At 50.1% G+C, this 17011-nt stretch overlaps 6 protein-coding genes across 6 annotated transcripts; 5 read left to right on the forward strand and 1 right to left on the reverse strand.

Moving 5' to 3' along the window:
• Positions 1-572: 572 nt before the first annotated feature.
• EDB82DRAFT_467082 (uncharacterized protein) lies at positions 573-1474 on the forward strand (the record flags this gene model as incomplete). The annotated part of the gene is made up of 3 exons (XM_065607918.1): positions 573-1047; positions 1162-1224; positions 1269-1474. The coding sequence occupies 3 exons, from the start codon at positions 573-575 to the stop codon at positions 1472-1474; spliced, it is 744 nt and encodes a 247-aa protein (XP_065463186.1).
• Positions 1475-2739: 1265 nt separating this feature from the next.
• On the forward strand, positions 2740-4614 carry EDB82DRAFT_511521 (FAD-linked oxidoreductase-like protein). Its single transcript, XM_025737023.2, has one exon. It carries the CDS (start codon positions 2932-2934, stop codon positions 4354-4356), a length of 1425 nt encoding a protein of 474 aa, XP_025591925.1. The 5' UTR covers positions 2740-2931; the 3' UTR covers positions 4357-4614.
• Positions 4563-5597, reverse strand: EDB82DRAFT_288928 (protein CGI121). The gene is made up of 4 exons (XM_025737024.2): positions 5403-5597; positions 5148-5304; positions 4942-5064; positions 4563-4894 (listed from the first exon to the last, which is right to left on the reverse strand). The coding sequence occupies exons 2-4, from the start codon at positions 5298-5300 to the stop codon at positions 4580-4582; spliced, it is 591 nt and encodes a 196-aa protein (XP_025591926.1). The 5' UTR covers positions 5301-5304; positions 5403-5597; the 3' UTR covers positions 4563-4579.
• Positions 5598-7169: 1572 nt separating this feature from the next.
• EDB82DRAFT_528813 (uncharacterized protein) lies at positions 7170-10335 on the forward strand (the record flags this gene model as incomplete). The annotated part of the gene is made up of 4 exons (XM_025737025.2): positions 7170-7745; positions 7796-8491; positions 8539-9613; positions 9665-10335. The coding sequence occupies 4 exons, from the start codon at positions 7170-7172 to the stop codon at positions 10333-10335; spliced, it is 3018 nt and encodes a 1005-aa protein (XP_025591927.2).
• A 300-nt stretch (positions 10336-10635) lies between these two features.
• On the forward strand, positions 10636-12364 carry EDB82DRAFT_511527 (RING-6). The gene is made up of 4 exons (XM_025737026.2): positions 10636-10899; positions 10957-11055; positions 11104-11483; positions 11530-12364. The coding sequence occupies exons 1-4, from the start codon at positions 10833-10835 to the stop codon at positions 11917-11919; spliced, it is 936 nt and encodes a 311-aa protein (XP_025591928.1). The 5' UTR covers positions 10636-10832; the 3' UTR covers positions 11920-12364.
• Positions 12365-12910: 546 nt separating this feature from the next.
• Positions 12911-16635, forward strand: EDB82DRAFT_540302 (P-loop containing nucleoside triphosphate hydrolase protein). The gene is made up of 4 exons (XM_025737027.2): positions 12911-13272; positions 13321-13360; positions 13410-13529; positions 13579-16635. The coding sequence occupies exons 1-4, from the start codon at positions 13218-13220 to the stop codon at positions 16469-16471; spliced, it is 3108 nt and encodes a 1035-aa protein (XP_025591929.1). The 5' UTR covers positions 12911-13217; the 3' UTR covers positions 16472-16635.
• The last annotated feature ends 376 nt before the right edge of the window (positions 16636-17011 follow it).

The following is a 17011-nucleotide window of genomic DNA, read 5'->3' on the forward strand; positions in this document are numbered from 1 at the left end:
TACCAGGCTGACAGTAAGACCCAATCCAAAGACAAGCTCGATAGCATGTTTTCTAGAAGGGTTCATTCCTCAAACTCACCACTACCCTGAAGTAGACTTTCAGTGTTTGCTCAAGAATAAAAGCCGTGCATAAAACCGTACTAATGCACAAACGCACTGTCCATCATGACAAGACCATCAGTTCGTAGAAGCATCCATCAATTCAATTCATATTACCTACTTAAATCTATCACGACAAGAGAAAAAAAAGTCATCGGGCCTTTGCTGGTTGTCAGTCCAGTCCAGACTCAGCCCCTCTTTACTGCTTGGCTCAATTACCGACAACAAGCGCAAGCGAAGGCAACCTTTCTCTCCTCGCAAACAACACCAAGAAAAAAGAAAAAACCGCCAACACCGCCGGGATTGTAAACTCCGGGCCTTGTCGTTCTCCGCAATCACCGCCGAGCAGACAAAGATCCACAACTGAGAATCAGCTGTGCAGAAACAAGGCTAGGCACCGCAGAGCCTCACGTTAATTTTGGTCTTTTACGAGTGAGAAAAAAGACAGTCAATTGCACTACATCAAAGACATCATGGCTGCTGCTCCCCCGTCATCCCGGCCCGGTTTCACACCATCTGGCACCACCGCGATACCCTCACCACCATCCGACCTTGACTTGGCTTTCCCACAGGACGTCTTCCCCCGCCTATCTGTCGCGACACCCACGCGGCTGATGCTGGGCACAATCTCGTCAGCGCTCGTGGGATTCTCGCTCGGTGCGACGCAGGGTGGTCAGATGGCGCAGTTGCGGTTCCGGGCCGAGCACGCCCACAAGATGCCCGACACGACGACAGGGTGGTACTTTTACCACAAGAGCAAGAACTACCACGCCATGCAGGGCGGAATCCGTGAGGGCTTTCGCATGGGGTTCAAGACGGGGTTCTGGAGCTTCATGGCCTTGTCTCTTGAGAGCACGGTTGATCGTTATCGCGGGGCCAGCGACATGTTTTCCACCACGATAGCCACGCTTACAGTAGCTGGCGCGTTTTCTCTTTGGTGTAAGTTACGTTTTTCCCTTTATCTCAGTTGTCATTCGTTTCTACAGTCATACCTCGGCTGCATAAATTGACTAAGAGGATGGTAATTGCGCAAAAACCCCATACGGGGAATTCCCACACTAGGCATGGCACGCAGCCGAGATGGAAAGCGACGGGTAGATATTGCAAGCATGCATCCAAGATCAAGTCGACAAGTGGAACCCCGAATGAGAGATCAATGGGCTAACAAGCGCCGAACATCGGCGTGTGCAATCTAGATCGCCTGTCATTAACAACCGCCGCCCGGACCGCGCGATACGGGCTCATGTTTGGTCTCGCGTATGGTGGGATTCAAGACCTCGTTGGCTTAGCCCGAGGCAGACCGATCGGATATGTCGAGTTTCTACGACGTCGAGGATCAAAGGGTGTTACTGATGATGCTCATCCAGCATTGTGAGACATACTATCTTGTACAATCGCTGTAGATATTAATATCACGACTGGAAACAATAAATGCTTCATATCCGCATTGACCAAACAGGGGATGGGTTAGGCTCAGAGATCACCAGGAATAAAAATTAATTAGTGTCCTTTCGTTATCGGGGCAGTCCGAGTTTTTTTTTACTCTCTAGGTGGACGCCTCTCCCGTGAACCAGCCCCAGAGAGGGGAGAGCGGCTTTGCTCGGTCTTTTATGGAGACCATGATCGATAAGCAGAAAAGCTTCTAGCGAGATGGAACATTTTTCTTACGGATTGATTGGAAGTAGACTGTTCCAAGCCACTCGCTGCATGCAGAGATAGACGGGTTATGATATGGTAGCAGAGCCCCATTCGTCACGTCCATCTCGGCATATCAGGCTTATCTACCGATTGCAACGATAGACACGTTGACGTTGACTGACAGCATCAACGTTGTTGTTGTTCCTTGCGTAATGGTGACTTGAATTGACCAACCCTGGGTCAAATCGTCATAACAAAAGTCACAAGACCCTTTTTCATTGTCTCATCTTAAAAGCACAAACCATCTGTGACCCCCAAATGTCCGTCTCAAAACAGTCAAGAGAATGCTTGTGATGCATCTCCAAGGTTTCCCCACAATGCCCTGTGCTGTTGTTCACCAATTACATAACACGTAATTTGCTGGGATCGCGGCCTGTTGCGGCATCAAAAGAAACATTCACTGACCTTCTCTTCCCCAGCTTCCCTAATTTTTGTGCTGAGTTGGTCGCAACCAATCATGGTGTCGATCGCCATCTATGACACTCCCCCACGCCCCTCAACGGCTACATTCGGTTCTCATTTTTCTATGGTGATGCAAGACTAGCTTCATTTTTAGTTTGAGCGGTAGACCAGCAAAAACGGCCACGTGACGGCTGATAAGCTCCGTCGCCATCGTCAAGGATCTTGTCTGTCCCGGTAATCTGGGGCCTTTCTCTCTTTCGCCTTGTCTTTACTGCCCTGGTTTTGATGTCACGGGTCCGGGCTCGCTCGGCCTTTGCGGAGAAGAAACAAGGGGGTTCATTTAATGCGTAGCGTAAACATGACCATCAATCATGACTAGCAATGGCGAAAAAAAAGATTGTCTAGGTTTTGGAATGGGGAAGCTCACGATAGCGCCACCTCCATCACACGCCCCTGGGGAGTTTAGGTCAGTGCTAGACAGATCCAGGCACCGCAGTCAACCGACAGTTTAGTGTCACTGCCAGACAGATACAAATATATTAAGCTCTCTTCCACCCGTTGCTCTTTACCACTCAACCCAGATAGAATTAACTTATCTTCCATCACCGCACCGACCACTTTACGTCTCCTGTAAAATATACACTTGCCTGGATCCCTCCATACTGATCCAGTCTCACCTCTTCATCACCACCTAGGACCACCTTTCCAAAAACCACCACCACATCTCATATAATGAGCTCGGCCCTTCGGCGAGGGACTGCCCAGCCCCTTCGCTGGGCGACAGCATCTTCCGCCATCACCACCAACACTCTCCGACCATGCCTCGCTGCCCGCCGTCACATCCACTCTTCTGAGCGACGAACCAACACCATCGTCGAGCAGCGCCAGATCCGCGACCCTCTTCCTTCAGCCCCCAGCAAGGCTCCTCTCTCCGTCCTGCCTCTGATCATGATCCTGCGATCTCTGGCCACCATGACCGTCTCCTCCTCGCCTCTCCTCCTGCCTCCTTCTCTGCACGTCATGGGAATCCTGGCCAACACCTCCAACCCCATCCTCAACCCCGACAAGAACCCCCTTCTCCGATTCTTCCTCAAGAAGACTTTCTACGCTCAATTCTGCGCTGGCGAAAAGTCACCCGAGATTAAAAAGACCATCGACGGACTCAAGAACATTGGTTTCAATGGTGTTATTCTCAACTATGCCAAGGAGGTTGTTCTTACTAAGGACGAGGGCGCCGATCTCAAGAACGCCGCCATCGAGACCGAAGAGGCTATCCAGAACGAGATTCTCCCTTGGGCTCGAGGCACCCTCGAGACTGTCCGACTTGCTGAGCCCGGTGACTTTGTCGCCCTCAAGTTCACTGGTGCCGGCAGCATCGCTCTCCACCAGCTCAAGGAGCGTATGCCTCCTAGCCCCTCCATGTACAAGGCCATCGACTCTATCTGCCAGCTTGCCCACGAGCGAGGTGTCCGTCTTCTTTTCGACGCCGAGCAGGATATGCTCCAGGACGGTATCGATGATTGGACCCTCGAGTTCATCCGCAAGTACAACAAGGGTCTCGGTGAGGCTGTCGTCTTTGGTACTTACCAAGCCTACAAGAAGAAGTGTCCCGAGGTTCTCTCCGCCCACCTCAAGCTTGCTCAGGAAGAGGGTTTCGCTCTTGGTGTCAAGCTTGTCCGTGGTGCCTACCTTAACTCCGACCCCCGCGAGCTCTTCCACGACACCAAGGAGGACACCGACGTCTGCTTCGACTCTCTGTCTGCCAGTGTCCTCACCCGCGAGTGGAACGCTGACGTCAAGGGCTCCGGTGTCTACCCCGTTGCCAGCCTGGTCGTTGCCTCTCACAACGCCGAGTCCGTCCGCAAGAGCCGTGCCATTATGGAGGCCGGCCGCGCCAAGTCCGACATTGCTTTTGCTCAGCTTCAGGGCATGGCTGACGAGGTTAGTTGCGAACTCGTCGAGGCCAACCAGCTGGACAAGACCATGAACCTTCCTGCCTACAAGTACCTCGTCTGGGGAACTACCGGAGAGTGCATGAAGTACCTCCTCCGCCGCGCGCACGAGAACAAGGATGCCGTGCAGCGCACCAAGGGCAGCCGAGATGCTCTTTGGTTCGAGCTTGTCCGACGATGCAAGAGCGTCGTTGGCCTTGCTTAAAGAATGAACAAAAAATAAAATAAAGAAAAATGGGAACGGGAAAGAGAAAAGAGCTTTATATCATTCATGTCTTTTGGGGTTTCTTTTGTTTTGCATCATGGGTAGCGATTAGGAGTCCGGGGCGTCCAGCATCTCAATACCAGAGATAGATCATAGATGAAGAAATGACTTACAACAATTATCTGATTGACTTTTGTGAAGCATTTGAACTGTTTTTTGTGACTCAAACACCCCGTAAAGCCATGGCGCCTATGACAAGCGACTCCATCTCCTTCTGTTTGACCTTTTCATCCTGGATATCATCCAGCCACTTGAGTCCGTTCAACTTGTAGTACTTGCGTACTTTTGGTACATCAGTAGCGGTGGATATTTGCTCATCGGTGATTGAAACAGCCTCTCCCTCGACATTGGTCTTGAGATGATCCCAGATTTGGTCCTGACTCAAAGGCTCAGCACTCTCTCCAGGGAATGTGACCTTGACAACGACAAGGTCCTTGGTTGATGGGGAGATGCCATAACGACGGTAGGCATCAGCAATCTGGACACCAGTCAGTCTGGTAAAAGTAATGTAGCAAGGGTTATTACGTTATTAGAGGAGCTCATATTGCACACAATCTCGGAGTGAACGTTGGGCGTCCTCAAAGCGCCATTCACAGCCGTCGACGTAGCTTTAAAGACAGAAGACAACAATTGAAGCCTCGAAACAACCTGTTCAATAGAGAGACACCACCAGTCATCAGAATTGCCAGAGTCTAAATCGGGTGTCCCGATTGTGTCTGAGCGAAACTCACCACTGAGGCATCAATAAAGGCGTACTCAAACTCGGAGTTCCGGGTAAGAAGCTGCTGGTGCAGAAAGGCCGCATTCTTTACATCACGGAATAGGGCAACGTAGACCTTGTGCGATGCTGGTAGGTGTTCGAGAGTCACTGTTTCGAGAGCCATTTTACTGTCAAAGCCGAGAGAGCCGTTAGATCTGACTTAGCAAAGCGTGATGTTACTTGGCAGGAGAATGCAAAACAAAAGTTCTTTGCTCTGGTCGCTTACGAAATCTGCTGATTTTTCGTAACCTTATCGTAACGCGACGGTTGAGATGATGGTTTGGGTGAGGTTTTGCAAGTTTCTTGTTCTGATTCTTTGACAAGTTTAGTTTAGTGTGGAGGGGTAATTTTTGGTAGTAGTAATAAAGTTCCCCTCATTCGTCACATGTCGTTTTACTGTGTTCATACTGTATCCGATCTATAGAGGATCTCGAGACCTTTACTGCTGCACTCAGAATTGGATGTTAAAGTTATAACACGTCATCATAATGAGGAGAAGCCGTATTTGCATTATGATACGCCAGAAATTGAATGTCAGAGTCCTCATTTCCAAGGTGATGTATGCACTTTGAAGCCATCTTTGATCGCCCCGCCCGTCCGTTACTGTTACACACGTGTCCATCGCTTTTCATGTCCATCATCAACAAAGATCTACCCGTTGACAAGTGTTCTTTGTTGAAATACCGCCGATACTAGGCCGCGCCACAGCCATTAAGTGCCGTAGTGAGAATGAGAATGGTTGGCTGTCAACTTGCTCAGCTTGGCAGACTTGTGCAGGACAGGAAATAGTTTTACAGAATTAATAGAAACGAAAAACAACACGAAGGGCATCATGTTTGTTTAGGTATAGTTAGAGATTCTGGTAGGGTTGCATCATCTCATGTTACATGCAAATCATACGATACCATCTAAAGAGCTTCCTCTCTAGTAATAGGATTTCTTGGTATTCATTCTTTTGGCTCCGCTATCCAGCTGTGCTTGCGTGTAACGAATCGTCATGGTTGTCTGACGGGACTTCCGAGTGTCTCCTTCAGCCACAGCATCATGATGCTTCGTATGGCGCATGTACCTCGTGGCTTGGCCTTGTCTTGGTCAGAAATGGACCAAGGTCTAGACCATCATCACCAGTCTTTCGTAAGGCGATCCCCCTTGCGCTGTGCCGCCCAGGCTACAGTCCAGGGTCTTGCAAATCTCCAGGTAAACTTTGATGCCCGCCTACGGAGAATTCTCAATCTCACATCCTGGCTTGGTGCAGTTCTGTACCGTGGCTGGCGCCCTTTCCATCGTTATGTCTTCTAGAAGGCATTTCCGTTGAGTCTTCAACAGTTATCTCGATCGATTGAGATGAGGCTTCTTCCATTATTTGATCCAACATCTGTGCTTTTCGATTATACGGTCGTTCCGGAGAACAAAACTTCACGATAGACATATCTGCTGCACGCCAGCCCCGAGCAATCGCGTACTGTACTTAAAGTAGGTGTATCTATTTTAACTCATGAAGCTAAATGTCTAGTGGGATGATGGATGGATGGTTACAACTTGGCATGTAGACAATACCCAGTTACCATCATCTTGACTTGACTTATAAGACCGAGACATTGGCCAGCCTTACAACCCCTGTTTCTTGTCGTCAATCGAATCTATCCATTCATTTGCATCAACTGTTTCTGTTACTCTGCAACAACACATCATTCTATCATATCATAAATTATACAGCCACAAAATAGAGTCTAGACCACTACAGCCTCATCCTTCCTTTATCCCGTCTCTTCCCCTTCCCTAGGTTACCCTCCAATTCCTCTGTACCGGGTTGTCGAGCCGCCCCAGGCCTCCACACAACCCTTCGCAGCCTTCAAGGCCGCTAATGCACAGCGCATTCCCCGCCAAATCTATCCCCTGTACAGTGCCAGTCCCGGCCAAGACAGCTATCCAAGTCCACCAACTGCAGTTGCAGGCGCAACAGTCACGGCTAGTGACTCGTAGAAGAGCCAATATGATGGAGGCCATATCCCAGCGCAACTTCAATTCCTCCTCCATCGCCAACTTTTCCACTCCAACAGCGTTGCCGTCGCAGTCGCAGCCAGGTAGTCTGTACTGGCCATTCGACGCGCGATCCTACTCCGCCCTCGCCTGGGCGCCTGATAACTTCGCTTACAACTGCAACCCTTCTATCGCTGTTGTAAAACCTTCTGCTGCGACTTTGACAAAACCCACTGGGCGGCGCCCGCGCCAGCCTGCCGCGATATCTCGTTGCACGGCCAGGACAAAGGCCAGAACCGCGTCTCCTGCGAGCGTCAGCTACAAGAGCGTAGGATACAGAAGTGCTCCCTCTTCAGCACCTTCTTCTGCGAGATCTTCACCTTCTTGCACGAGGAGCTTCTCCCCACGACCAAAGTCCAAGATGCCCGGTCGACCTCCGAAACGGGCCAGCAGTGGCGAAGACGACCATCAAGCGCCAGGAAAAGTCAAGCAGCCCCGATTAGAACGTGGACCCGATGATTTTTCTAGTGTCGTCAAAAACCGATTACAGTCTTATACACGAACTGGTCAAGCTTGCGACAGGTGCAAGGTACGTCATGGACAGACTTTATGACAACACAACTAACGCGCAAACTATAGGTTCGCAAGATTCGATGTGATGCCCTCCCCGAAGGATGCTCCCACTGTGCCAACCAGAACCTCGAATGCTATGTCACGGATCGCGTGACTGGTCGCACAGAGCGAAGAGGATATATGCAGGAATTGGAGAGAGAAAAGAGCGACATGCTTTCCCACATCCGCGATCTTGAAAGGTTACTTGACAACAAAGGCGTCGAGGTCAAGCCTTGGGAGTGGTCACCCTACGCGCAATACCCCTCTGGCGTGAACTTTGACGATATGGGCAATCCAATCCCAGACCCAAGTACTGGCGAGACATGGTCCCAGGTTGGCAGCGCATGGGTTAAGAATTCTGGTTCCAACTCGTCAAGTCCAACCTTTCCTCGTGCGCTGGAATCTCGACCTCATGGCAATCACCTTGGTGTTGGATTCGACAGCGCTCCTTTGAGCTCAATCGGAGGTACCAAACTGTCAATTCTCGGCATGACAGTCGACCTCGCAAAGTTTGAAGACGACGAGCCACCAGTTGATGCAAAGCCCTCGGCGCCATTGTACAATAAGTCGTCGCAGTCCTTCCTCCAATCCGCCATGCGCATCAACCCTCCTATGCACGTCGACATGCCCTCTCGTGAAGATGCTTTTACATACGCCGAGTGGTACTTTATGACCTTTTCGGCCTTTCTCCCACTCCTCCACAAACCTTCATTCATGCGACTGGTAAGTTTACTCAAATTCTCACTGCACAAACACTAATCGCGTGATAGTTGACGCGCATGTACGACGAACCTAATTTTGAGCCTTCAGTGGCTGAGCTTGTTACCGTGCATATGCTTTTCGCCATCATCTGCTACCAGTATGGTACTCGGAATTGGCAGAACGTTGATCAGCGCACTCAAATGAACGAGCTGTCCAATAAGCATTACCATTTCGCTTTGAGCAAGTTCTTTGAATTGACATGCTCGCGGGATCTAGCCTCGGTCCAGGCGATGGCCATGATTGTCAAGCATACCAGAGCGTTTCCCAAGTCTGGTTGTGTTTCAATCATCGCCAACCTTGCGCTGCAACGTGCGCTCGAATTGGACTTGCACCGAGAGTCGAGAAAACCAGGTGAAGGCACCAATCTTCAACATGAACTCCGAAAGAGGATTTTCTGGGTCATTATGACTGTTTACATCGCTATCAATGGTCGTCGTGGCAGGCCCATGCCAATCACCATTGAGGAATTTGACGTCGGCTTCCCCGAGCCTATCGCAGACGAGCTTCTTTCGGACGAGGGCGTTGACACATCCCGCAACATTCCCTGCCCTTATTGGCCGGGCATTGTCAGTTTCAAGATCATTCCAATCTACTTGGAGATGTACTCGAATATTTACAGTGTACGACGAGATGCGCGCAACTACGTCAGTATTGTCAACACCCTTGAAGCCAAGATTGAGAAGTGGGAGGATGAGCTTCCTGGCTTTCTGAAGATGGACCACGCCGAACAGATAGAACAGACACGCATGGCAGCTGTTTACGCCAAAACGTGGGCACTCGAGTTTCGACTCTGTCTGCGACATCCGTCAGTGGCCATGACAAGCGACAAGGCCAAGATGGCAGAGAACATGTCGATCTGCGAGGACGTCTCGCGCAAGATGCTTCAATGTCAACTTGAGATCCAAAAGTGCAAGTGTCTCGATACTACGTGGTATCAGACTTCGATGTACACTGCTGGTATTTTCACCATGTTGGCTGCCATGTGGGAGAGACGATTCGAGACGACACCAGAGGCCATTGCTGCCTTGCGGGAGGAGATGAACGGCTGGGTCGGCATTCTCGAGGAAGCCGGCTCACTACTCGGTAAGTCCCAGCAAATCGCATACGAATCTGACAGAGCTAACCTTGTTACAGGATCGGGATCCAGTATTGGTGCTGAAATTGGAACCATCATTGATCGTACAATTGCGTGGATCGACCACGACATGCGCAGCAAGGATCCTAAGAGCACTCAGCTGTCCATCACGCCAGAGATCAAGCAGGAACAAGCTGCTCAGTCCTCTGCTTACCCAACTCCCCAGGTCCCATCCACAGCGTCCAGTGGAAACACAGGTGAAGTCTCTGCAAAGAGCTACTTCCCAGAGCCTGAGATTAGTGGACAGGCTCCTTATCCCACGCTTGCCTACAACGAACCCACACCAAACAACTTGCCTGCTTACGCCACTGGCACCATGTTCTACAACACATCTCCGCAAGCCGCAGTCTCGACATCGGCCCTTTCGTCGTCTGTGGCGCAGGTGAACCCAATGCTCGCCTTTTCTCAATCAGCCCAGGTACCCCAGCCTGACATGCTCTGGCAGGGTCGCGGCAACACTTGGCACGACTGGACTTCGGCTATCGCTGACACCCAGGATCGGTTCAGTGCATCCACTCTTTTGACGCTTGGAGGCAATACACGAGATGCCTCAACCGGCGCAGGCGTCCCGGGCGTCACAGCCAGCCCAGCAAACGACATAAACAATATACAGAACGGAGGCCAGTGGCCCCTGATAATATTTGACCAAATGGCGCCAAACGGATCTTGATTTGAGGTGAATAGGGATCTGGAGCATTTATTGGGGCGTTCTTATAGTGGCGTTTTCGGGAAGAATCGCCACGATTCAACAAAAAGGATGGGTGGTTCTATTATATGATATCTACGATTGGAGGGAGATATGGAAGTTTTGCATGGTTTGGAGTGTGTTTGAATGATGCTGTCATCAGCTTTTCTAGTATATAGGACCTTATTCTATAGACTGTACATTATGTATAAAGAACATTTATTTTACAGTATTTTACGTTTAAACTCAAAGTATTAGTAGCTTTTCGCACTCGCATCGTGACTGTCTGTCTCCGTGACGAACTTATCATTTACCCGAATCTTTACCGACCGAGCTACCCACTCTTTTCTTGTCGCGTTCAATTCGAAGCTCCACGTCCAAGATATTGCGAATCGACCTCTATCAGGAACTCTCTGCGCAGCCGAATTGCATCGCGCACAATCCTTGAAGTATCATATATCGACTCTACAATCGCCGACAAGATGGGAAAGAAACGGCGCGGTCATCCCGACATCGAGGAGGTGTTGCACCGTCCTTGGTGCTACTACTGTACGAAATCTTGCGCCGTGCACTCTTTCGTCTCAACGCTGACATTTTACATCGCAGGCGAACGTGATTTTGAAGATCTGAAGCTTCTCATCTCTCATCAAAAGGCTAAGCACTTTAAATGCGACCGCTGTGGTCGTCGTCTCAACACTGCAGGAGGTAAGTCTGACAATCCCAAATCTCAAAAACATAGACTGACGATTGTAGGTCTCTCCGTGCACATGAACCAAGTCCACAAGGAAAACCTCACGCAGGTCGAAAACGCGCTTCCCAACAGACAAGGTCTCGAGGTGGAGATCTTTGGCATGGAGGGTATTCCCCAGGACATGCTCGACCAGCACCGTAACCGTATCCTCCAGAACTTTCAGCAAGCGCAGAAGGATAGACAAATCGCGACGGGAAACCCTCTTCCTGGACAGGGTCATCAGCAGAAGAAGATCAAGACGGAGACGCCAGATGATTTGAAGCAGAGGTTGGCGGAGTTTAGACAGAAGAAGAAGGAGATTGCTGCCAATGGAGGCGTGGATCCAGCTGCTGCTGCTGCTGCTGCTGCTGCTCCTGTGGCCGCTGAGCCACAAGCTCCTCTCGTGAGTATTTTTGACAAAGTTATGATTCGTTTGCTAATCTATGTAGAACGCTCCTCCTGCTTATCCTTCACAAAACCCCTACGAACAACCAGTTTTCGCTCAAGCTCCCGCCGCCGCCGCACCACCTTACTCCTTCAGTGCTAACAATCTTCCCGCGCGCCCATCATCTGGTGCTGCGCTTCCCACAGCTACAGGTCTACCTCAACGTCCTACACAAGGCGGCGCATGGAATGGCGCGCCTGCAGCGGGTGACGATATCGATAACCTGATTCGTATGGCCGAGGCGGGTATCAAGCCAGCTGCGGCTCCTGAAGATGGCGACAAGAAGAAGAAGGAGAAGAAGGCGAGGATGTTTTATGATGATGCTGAGATCAGTCCTGAGGAGAGAATGGCTGCGCTGCCGAGGTATGCGTTTGTTCCAGAGGTTGGGGCTTAAGAGTGGTAGGGTGGTTTATTCTTGAAAGGGAGAAATTGCTTGCATGGTTGGCGTTGGGTTGTAAACTAAATGGTTAATTTGATGGTGCTTTTGCGATACGGATGAGGCTTGGCAATGATGGGGTTTTGATGTGATTGAAGTGATTGAGCCCGCGATCCAAAGATATGCTGGAGGATCACAAACATTAGTCTGAAGAATCGCCGTAGAGGAAGTCCGCGTTGAAGCATTTGCTTTATCAACCTGCCAGCTTAGCTACTGAGATCTTGAGATATTCTTATCGGACTTGGGTCAATTGCTCTGCCTACAGTCAATCGTACGCAATTTGCAAGCAATTGCTATATCGAGCACGACTAATCATCTCTTTTCTCGTAAAAGCTACTGTTATTGTTCAAAGACATGCATTGTCGCAAAAAACGATATATCATAATAATGAAGCGATCTTGGGAAGCATTAGTTCCAAGCTGAACGCCATCAATGTTACCCTATAGCTCCTGGACACATTTGCTCTATTCCAAGCTTCGACTTGTCTTGCAAGGGGACTCTCAGGCAATTCTTCCTTGCATGATTTAGTGTTCATCTTTTTTTGTTATGTTTATGTACTTTCATCGTCGCGGGTTTCTAGACAATGTTTGTTATCGTATGGATTTTGGACGATCGCCATTCTTTTGCTAGTTGTACCAGCCCCAGAATCAAAATATCGCCAGCCTTAAACGCAACAAGACAACAAATAGCTCAATACTTTGTCCGTGACCCATCGCTTTACTCAAGCCCCATACGTTTAATTGACTTGTCTGTCTTTGTTAGGCAGATCGATAGGGGTCAAGCACATGCATTGAAGCACTCACAGACTAACAGGGTCCCCCTAGGATAATGGCCATAGCGCGTTTCTACAGCAACATCACCCCCCGAAGCTGAAACTTCCACTAACATGAGAAAACAAACCAGACGTCACCCGCAACCGTGCTTCGCTTCAGCAGCTTTAAACTGCACTCACTCTTTTCAACAAACTGCCGACTATACTAACATACAACCAAACAGCAAAAGCCATATCTATTGTCTTGTCTAGACTCTTTTATTTCGTTTTCCTTCTTGTTCGAGTCAATTTTATTTTCTCAAACATTTGTCTCCATGATCATTAGCTCGACCAAAGAGCGCGCCTCTCATTTTATCATTGTCCCGCTTTTGTTTACTTTGTAACGCCTTCCTCACCGATACTGCTGCACGCCACAAGAGAGCTCGAGGTGGTGATCTAAAGTTCCCGATTGCAACAACACCGCATAAAGAGCAACGACGAAACCATGGCTATTACAGCCGCTCCAAGCGCCGCAGGGCAGTCTTCTATTACTGTTGCTGGTAGGATACGCCTTGCAGGTGAAACGCTGTGTCGCTAACTGTCTTCAGTTCGAGTTCGTCCATTCACCATTCGAGAAGCTTCGCAATTGTACGGTTGACGATTCGATAAGCGAAACTTGTCGCTAACTATAACGCAGACAAAAGAATAATGACGGAACGGTTTTTCTTGGAGATGGTTCTTTGGCTGCTGCGCCCACACCAAAGCTACACCAACGAGGTATTCGAAACGTGATCAAGGTTGTCGACGACCGTTGTCTGTACGTATTTCTGAATCGCAACCATTAGGGAGACACTGACAATAAATAGAGTCTTTGATCCTCCCGAAGATAACCCCGTTCAAAAGTTTGGTCGCTCAGTCGTCCCCTCATCGAAAAAGGTCAAGGACCAAGTCTTCGCCTTTGACCGCGTGTTTGACGACAACACCACCCAATCCGAAGTCTACGAAGGCACAACCCGAACTCTCCTCGATAGCGTACTGGACGGTTACAATGCAACAGTTTTCGCCTACGGTGCCACTGGCTGTGGAAAGACACATACCATTACTGGTACCGCACAACACCCTGGTATTATCTTTATGACAATGCAGGAGCTGTTTGAGAAGATCGATGAGCGCAGTCAGGACAAGGTTACAGAATTGAGTCTCAGCTATCTCGAGATTTATAACGAGACCATTCGTGATTTACTGGTTCCTGGTGGAGGAGGCAAGGCTGGATTGACGCTCAGAGAGGACAGCAACGCTGCTGTTTCAGTATCGGGATTGACGAGCCACCACCCCAAAGACGTGCAAGAAGTCATGGACATGATTGTCCAAGGAAACGAATATCGAACAGTATCGCCTACCGAGGCCAACCTTACTTCTTCACGATCGCATGCCGTTCTCCAGATCAACGTCGCCCAGAAGGACCGTTCAGCCGGCACCAACGAGCCCCATACTATGGCCACCCTTAGCATCATCGATCTTGCTGGTTCCGAACGAGCGTCCGTCACAAAGAATCGCGGCGAGCGCCTTGTAGAAGGTGCCAACATCAACAAGTCCCTTCTGGCCCTCGGAAGCTGCATCAACGCCCTTTGCGACCGTCGACAGAAGCAGCACGTTCCCTACCGAAACAGCAAACTTACCCGACTATTAAAATTCTCCCTCGGCGGCAACTGTAAGACCGTCATGATTGTCTGTGTCTCGCCATCGAGCGCGCATTTCGACGAGACGCAAAATACCCTTCGATACGCAAACCGAGCCAAGAACATCCAAACCAAGGTGACACGCAACGTTTTTAACGTCAACCGCCACGTCAAGGACTTTTTGGTCAAGATTGACGAGCAGATGGCCTTGATCAATGAGCTCAAGGCACAGCAGAAGAATGCTGAGGGCATGTTCTTTGCCAAGTTCCGAAAGCAAGCCGAGAAGCGAGATGCCCTTGCGCGAGAGGGAATTCAGCGACTTCGAACAGCATACGAGCACTCTGCTACTGAGCGTCATGAGCGTATCAACAATATGAAGCGACTCAAGGGTTTCGAGCGACGCATTGGTATGCTGTCAGGATGGATCGCTGCTTTTGATACCGTTTGCGACCAGCGAGGAGACGAAGACTCCATGCCTCAGAACCTTGTCACCATTCGAAAGACAGCTCAGGGCATCCTTGTAGAGCTGGAGAACAGCCGACACCATATCCATCAAAAGCTGGAAAAGTCAGGCTGGGAGCGAGCTATTGACACCGCTCTGTCGCACACCCTCCAGCAGCTCCAAGCAACCGACAGTGCCGACAGTGGGGAGACCGACAAGTTGACTCGTGAAGCCGAGCTGCTCAAGGCCAACTTTAGTCGTGAGGCGTATAGAGAGGTTCTTGAACAGGACAAGGCTGGTGATGCTGCCATGGTCCAAATGCTCCTTACCGCTCAATTCGACATCCTCGCATCCCTTCACGATACTCTCGAGATGGGTGAAGAGGAAGCCGTCGCCCACGCCAAGGAGTCAATCAACCGTCTCCTCCAAACTGGCTTTACCGCTGCTGGTCAAGTCGTCAAGCCTGACGGCTCTATGCCTGTAGTCGAAGTCTTTTCGCCTCGAAAAAGAGGCACCCCCAAGCGCAAGAAGGCTATTGCTATGCACATCAAGCCTGTGTCGGCTCCAGTCTTTATGCCTGAGAACGCCCCTCTTAGCCCAACAAAAGGTTCTCCTCGACGTCGTAAGGTGATGGGAGCTTCCAAGAAGAGCATCAGCTTCACGCCAGTCAAGATGATGAAGAAGAAGGGCGGAGTTCGATGGAGGGATGATGAGACTGAGGAGGGTACACTGGTGGACTTTTCGCAGACGCCCCAAAAGTTCAACTCATCACCAGCGATGCCTTCACCCGAGAAGGATATCGTTGCGCCTCCGATGCCTTCCTATCTCGAACCCGACGAGTCGAAGATGGAAGAGTCTAAACTTGAAGACTCGAGTCCCAGACTTGAGGTTCCAGAAGTCTCCAGCCTTGGAGGCGCGAAGCCAAGCAGGTTTCAAGCTGGGTTCCTCTCCAAGGGAGCTAGGCCTTCCCTCGCTGGAGGTTCTCCTCAAGCACCAAGCCTGAGTCTCAGATTGGGTTCAGTCTCTCCCGACGTTCAACGAACACCACCCTTGCGGTCATTAGACGTCACTAAGAGTGGCAACTTTTCGCCATCGCCATCAGGGTTAGGTATTCCACGACCGATTCGACACTTTAACAGAGTACATGACGAGAACAACCCTCCCGGTTCAGGATCGGATTCAGAGACGAGCACCATTGACGCGCGAAAGCTTCAGACCGCTCTTCGCACAGCCATGAAGGAAAAGGCTCGTAGGGCGAGCATTTTGGCTGGTACAGGCGCATCCAGCTCTAAGCGTGTCTCTTCTATGGGGATGCTGCCTGAACGAAGCGCGCCCCGATCTAGTCTGTCTGGACCTCTCGCCAGCACCACCAACGGCATCTCTCGACTCCGACGAGGTAGCGCCGAGAGGAGAAGAAGCCCACCAATGGCATGCTTCGCCAACGACTTTACCATTGACAGAGCCCTAACTCAAGGTCAAGCTAGACGCATGAACATGAGCACTACGCGAGCATCAGAAGTCAATGGTGGAAGTCCTCAGGGCAGCATGGCCGGCGGCCCTGCACGTCGGATCACTATCGGTACCAACTCAGGAGCTGCTCATCGCCGCCAAGTTAGTGCCGGAGGTACATGGCGATGAAGAGGGTTATGTGTATAATTAGCATGTGGATTAAATTGCCTTGATGTTATCAGGCCTTGGATGGGAGTGTGTGCTTGATTTGTTTATTAGCCTGGCGTTTTACGGCTTTGGCGTTTGGGCATTGCATGAATCTATGTAGATTGGAATGATGATATTCTTCTTTGTATCAACATTGAGCTTAACAGCAATACCCCCGAAGTGTGACAGTATGTGAACGATAGTATTTAAGGTCAGCATTGCCATCTGACTAAACCTTGTACCCAAGTATAAGCTCTGTAGAACATCCCGTCATAATTGCACCACTGCCCGCAGTCGAGACTGGCTGCTGATGACGGCTTCCCAACCTTTCCAAATTATACAAAATGCTCCTCTATTGGCAAAGAGGAGTTTCGCATGTTTGAGGAAGATTTAGTGAGAAACTTGAACTGAAGTGAAAGTTTCTTTGAGAAACAGCTGTCCAAAGAAAAACGGCACGCAACGGCGCCTCCAATCAACGTCAAAAAGTGGTATCACCAACAGTATCTCGACCAGTAGTTTCAA

Source organism: Fusarium venenatum (genome assembly GCF_020744135.1).
Source record: "Fusarium venenatum strain MPI-CAGE-CH-0201 chromosome Unknown EDB82scaffold_4, whole genome shotgun sequence".
In the NCBI taxonomy this organism is placed as follows: Eukaryota; Fungi; Ascomycota; class Sordariomycetes; order Hypocreales; family Nectriaceae; genus Fusarium; species Fusarium venenatum.

What these genes read in the sequence shown, in the direction of transcription:
- EDB82DRAFT_511527 (XM_025737026.2), top strand. Translation starts at nt 10,833, where the DNA reads ATGGGAAAGAAACGGCGCGGTCATCCCGACATCGAGGAGGTGTTGCAC. An exon ending in CCGTCCTTGGTGCTACTACT is followed by an intron (nt 10,900 to 10,956) that starts GTACGAAATCTT and finishes TTTACATCGCAG; the next exon opens with GCGAACGTGATTTTGAAGAT. An exon ending in CTGAGCCACAAGCTCCTCTC is followed by an intron (nt 11,484 to 11,529) that starts GTGAGTATTTTT and finishes TAATCTATGTAG; the next exon opens with AACGCTCCTCCTGCTTATCC.
- EDB82DRAFT_540302 (XM_025737027.2), top strand. Translation starts at nt 13,218, where the DNA reads ATGGCTATTACAGCCGCTCCAAGCGCCGCAGGGCAGTCTTCTATTACT. An exon ending in GTCTTCTATTACTGTTGCTG is followed by an intron (nt 13,273 to 13,320) that starts GTAGGATACGCC and finishes AACTGTCTTCAG; the next exon opens with TTCGAGTTCGTCCATTCACC. An exon ending in GTTGTCGACGACCGTTGTCT is followed by an intron (nt 13,530 to 13,578) that starts GTACGTATTTCT and finishes GACAATAAATAG; the next exon opens with AGTCTTTGATCCTCCCGAAG.
- EDB82DRAFT_511521 (XM_025737023.2), top strand. Translation starts at nt 2,932, where the DNA reads ATGAGCTCGGCCCTTCGGCGAGGGACTGCCCAGCCCCTTCGCTGGGCG.
- EDB82DRAFT_288928 (XM_025737024.2), bottom strand. Translation starts at nt 5,300, where the DNA reads ATGGCTCTCGAAACAGTGACTCTCGAACACCTACCAGCATCGCACAAG. An exon ending in CCTTTATTGATGCCTCAGTG is followed by an intron (nt 5,065 to 5,147) that starts GTGAGTTTCGCT and finishes TCTATTGAACAG; the next exon opens with GTTGTTTCGAGGCTTCAATT. An exon ending in ATATGAGCTCCTCTAATAAC is followed by an intron (nt 4,895 to 4,941) that starts GTAATAACCCTT and finishes ACTGGTGTCCAG; the next exon opens with ATTGCTGATGCCTACCGTCG.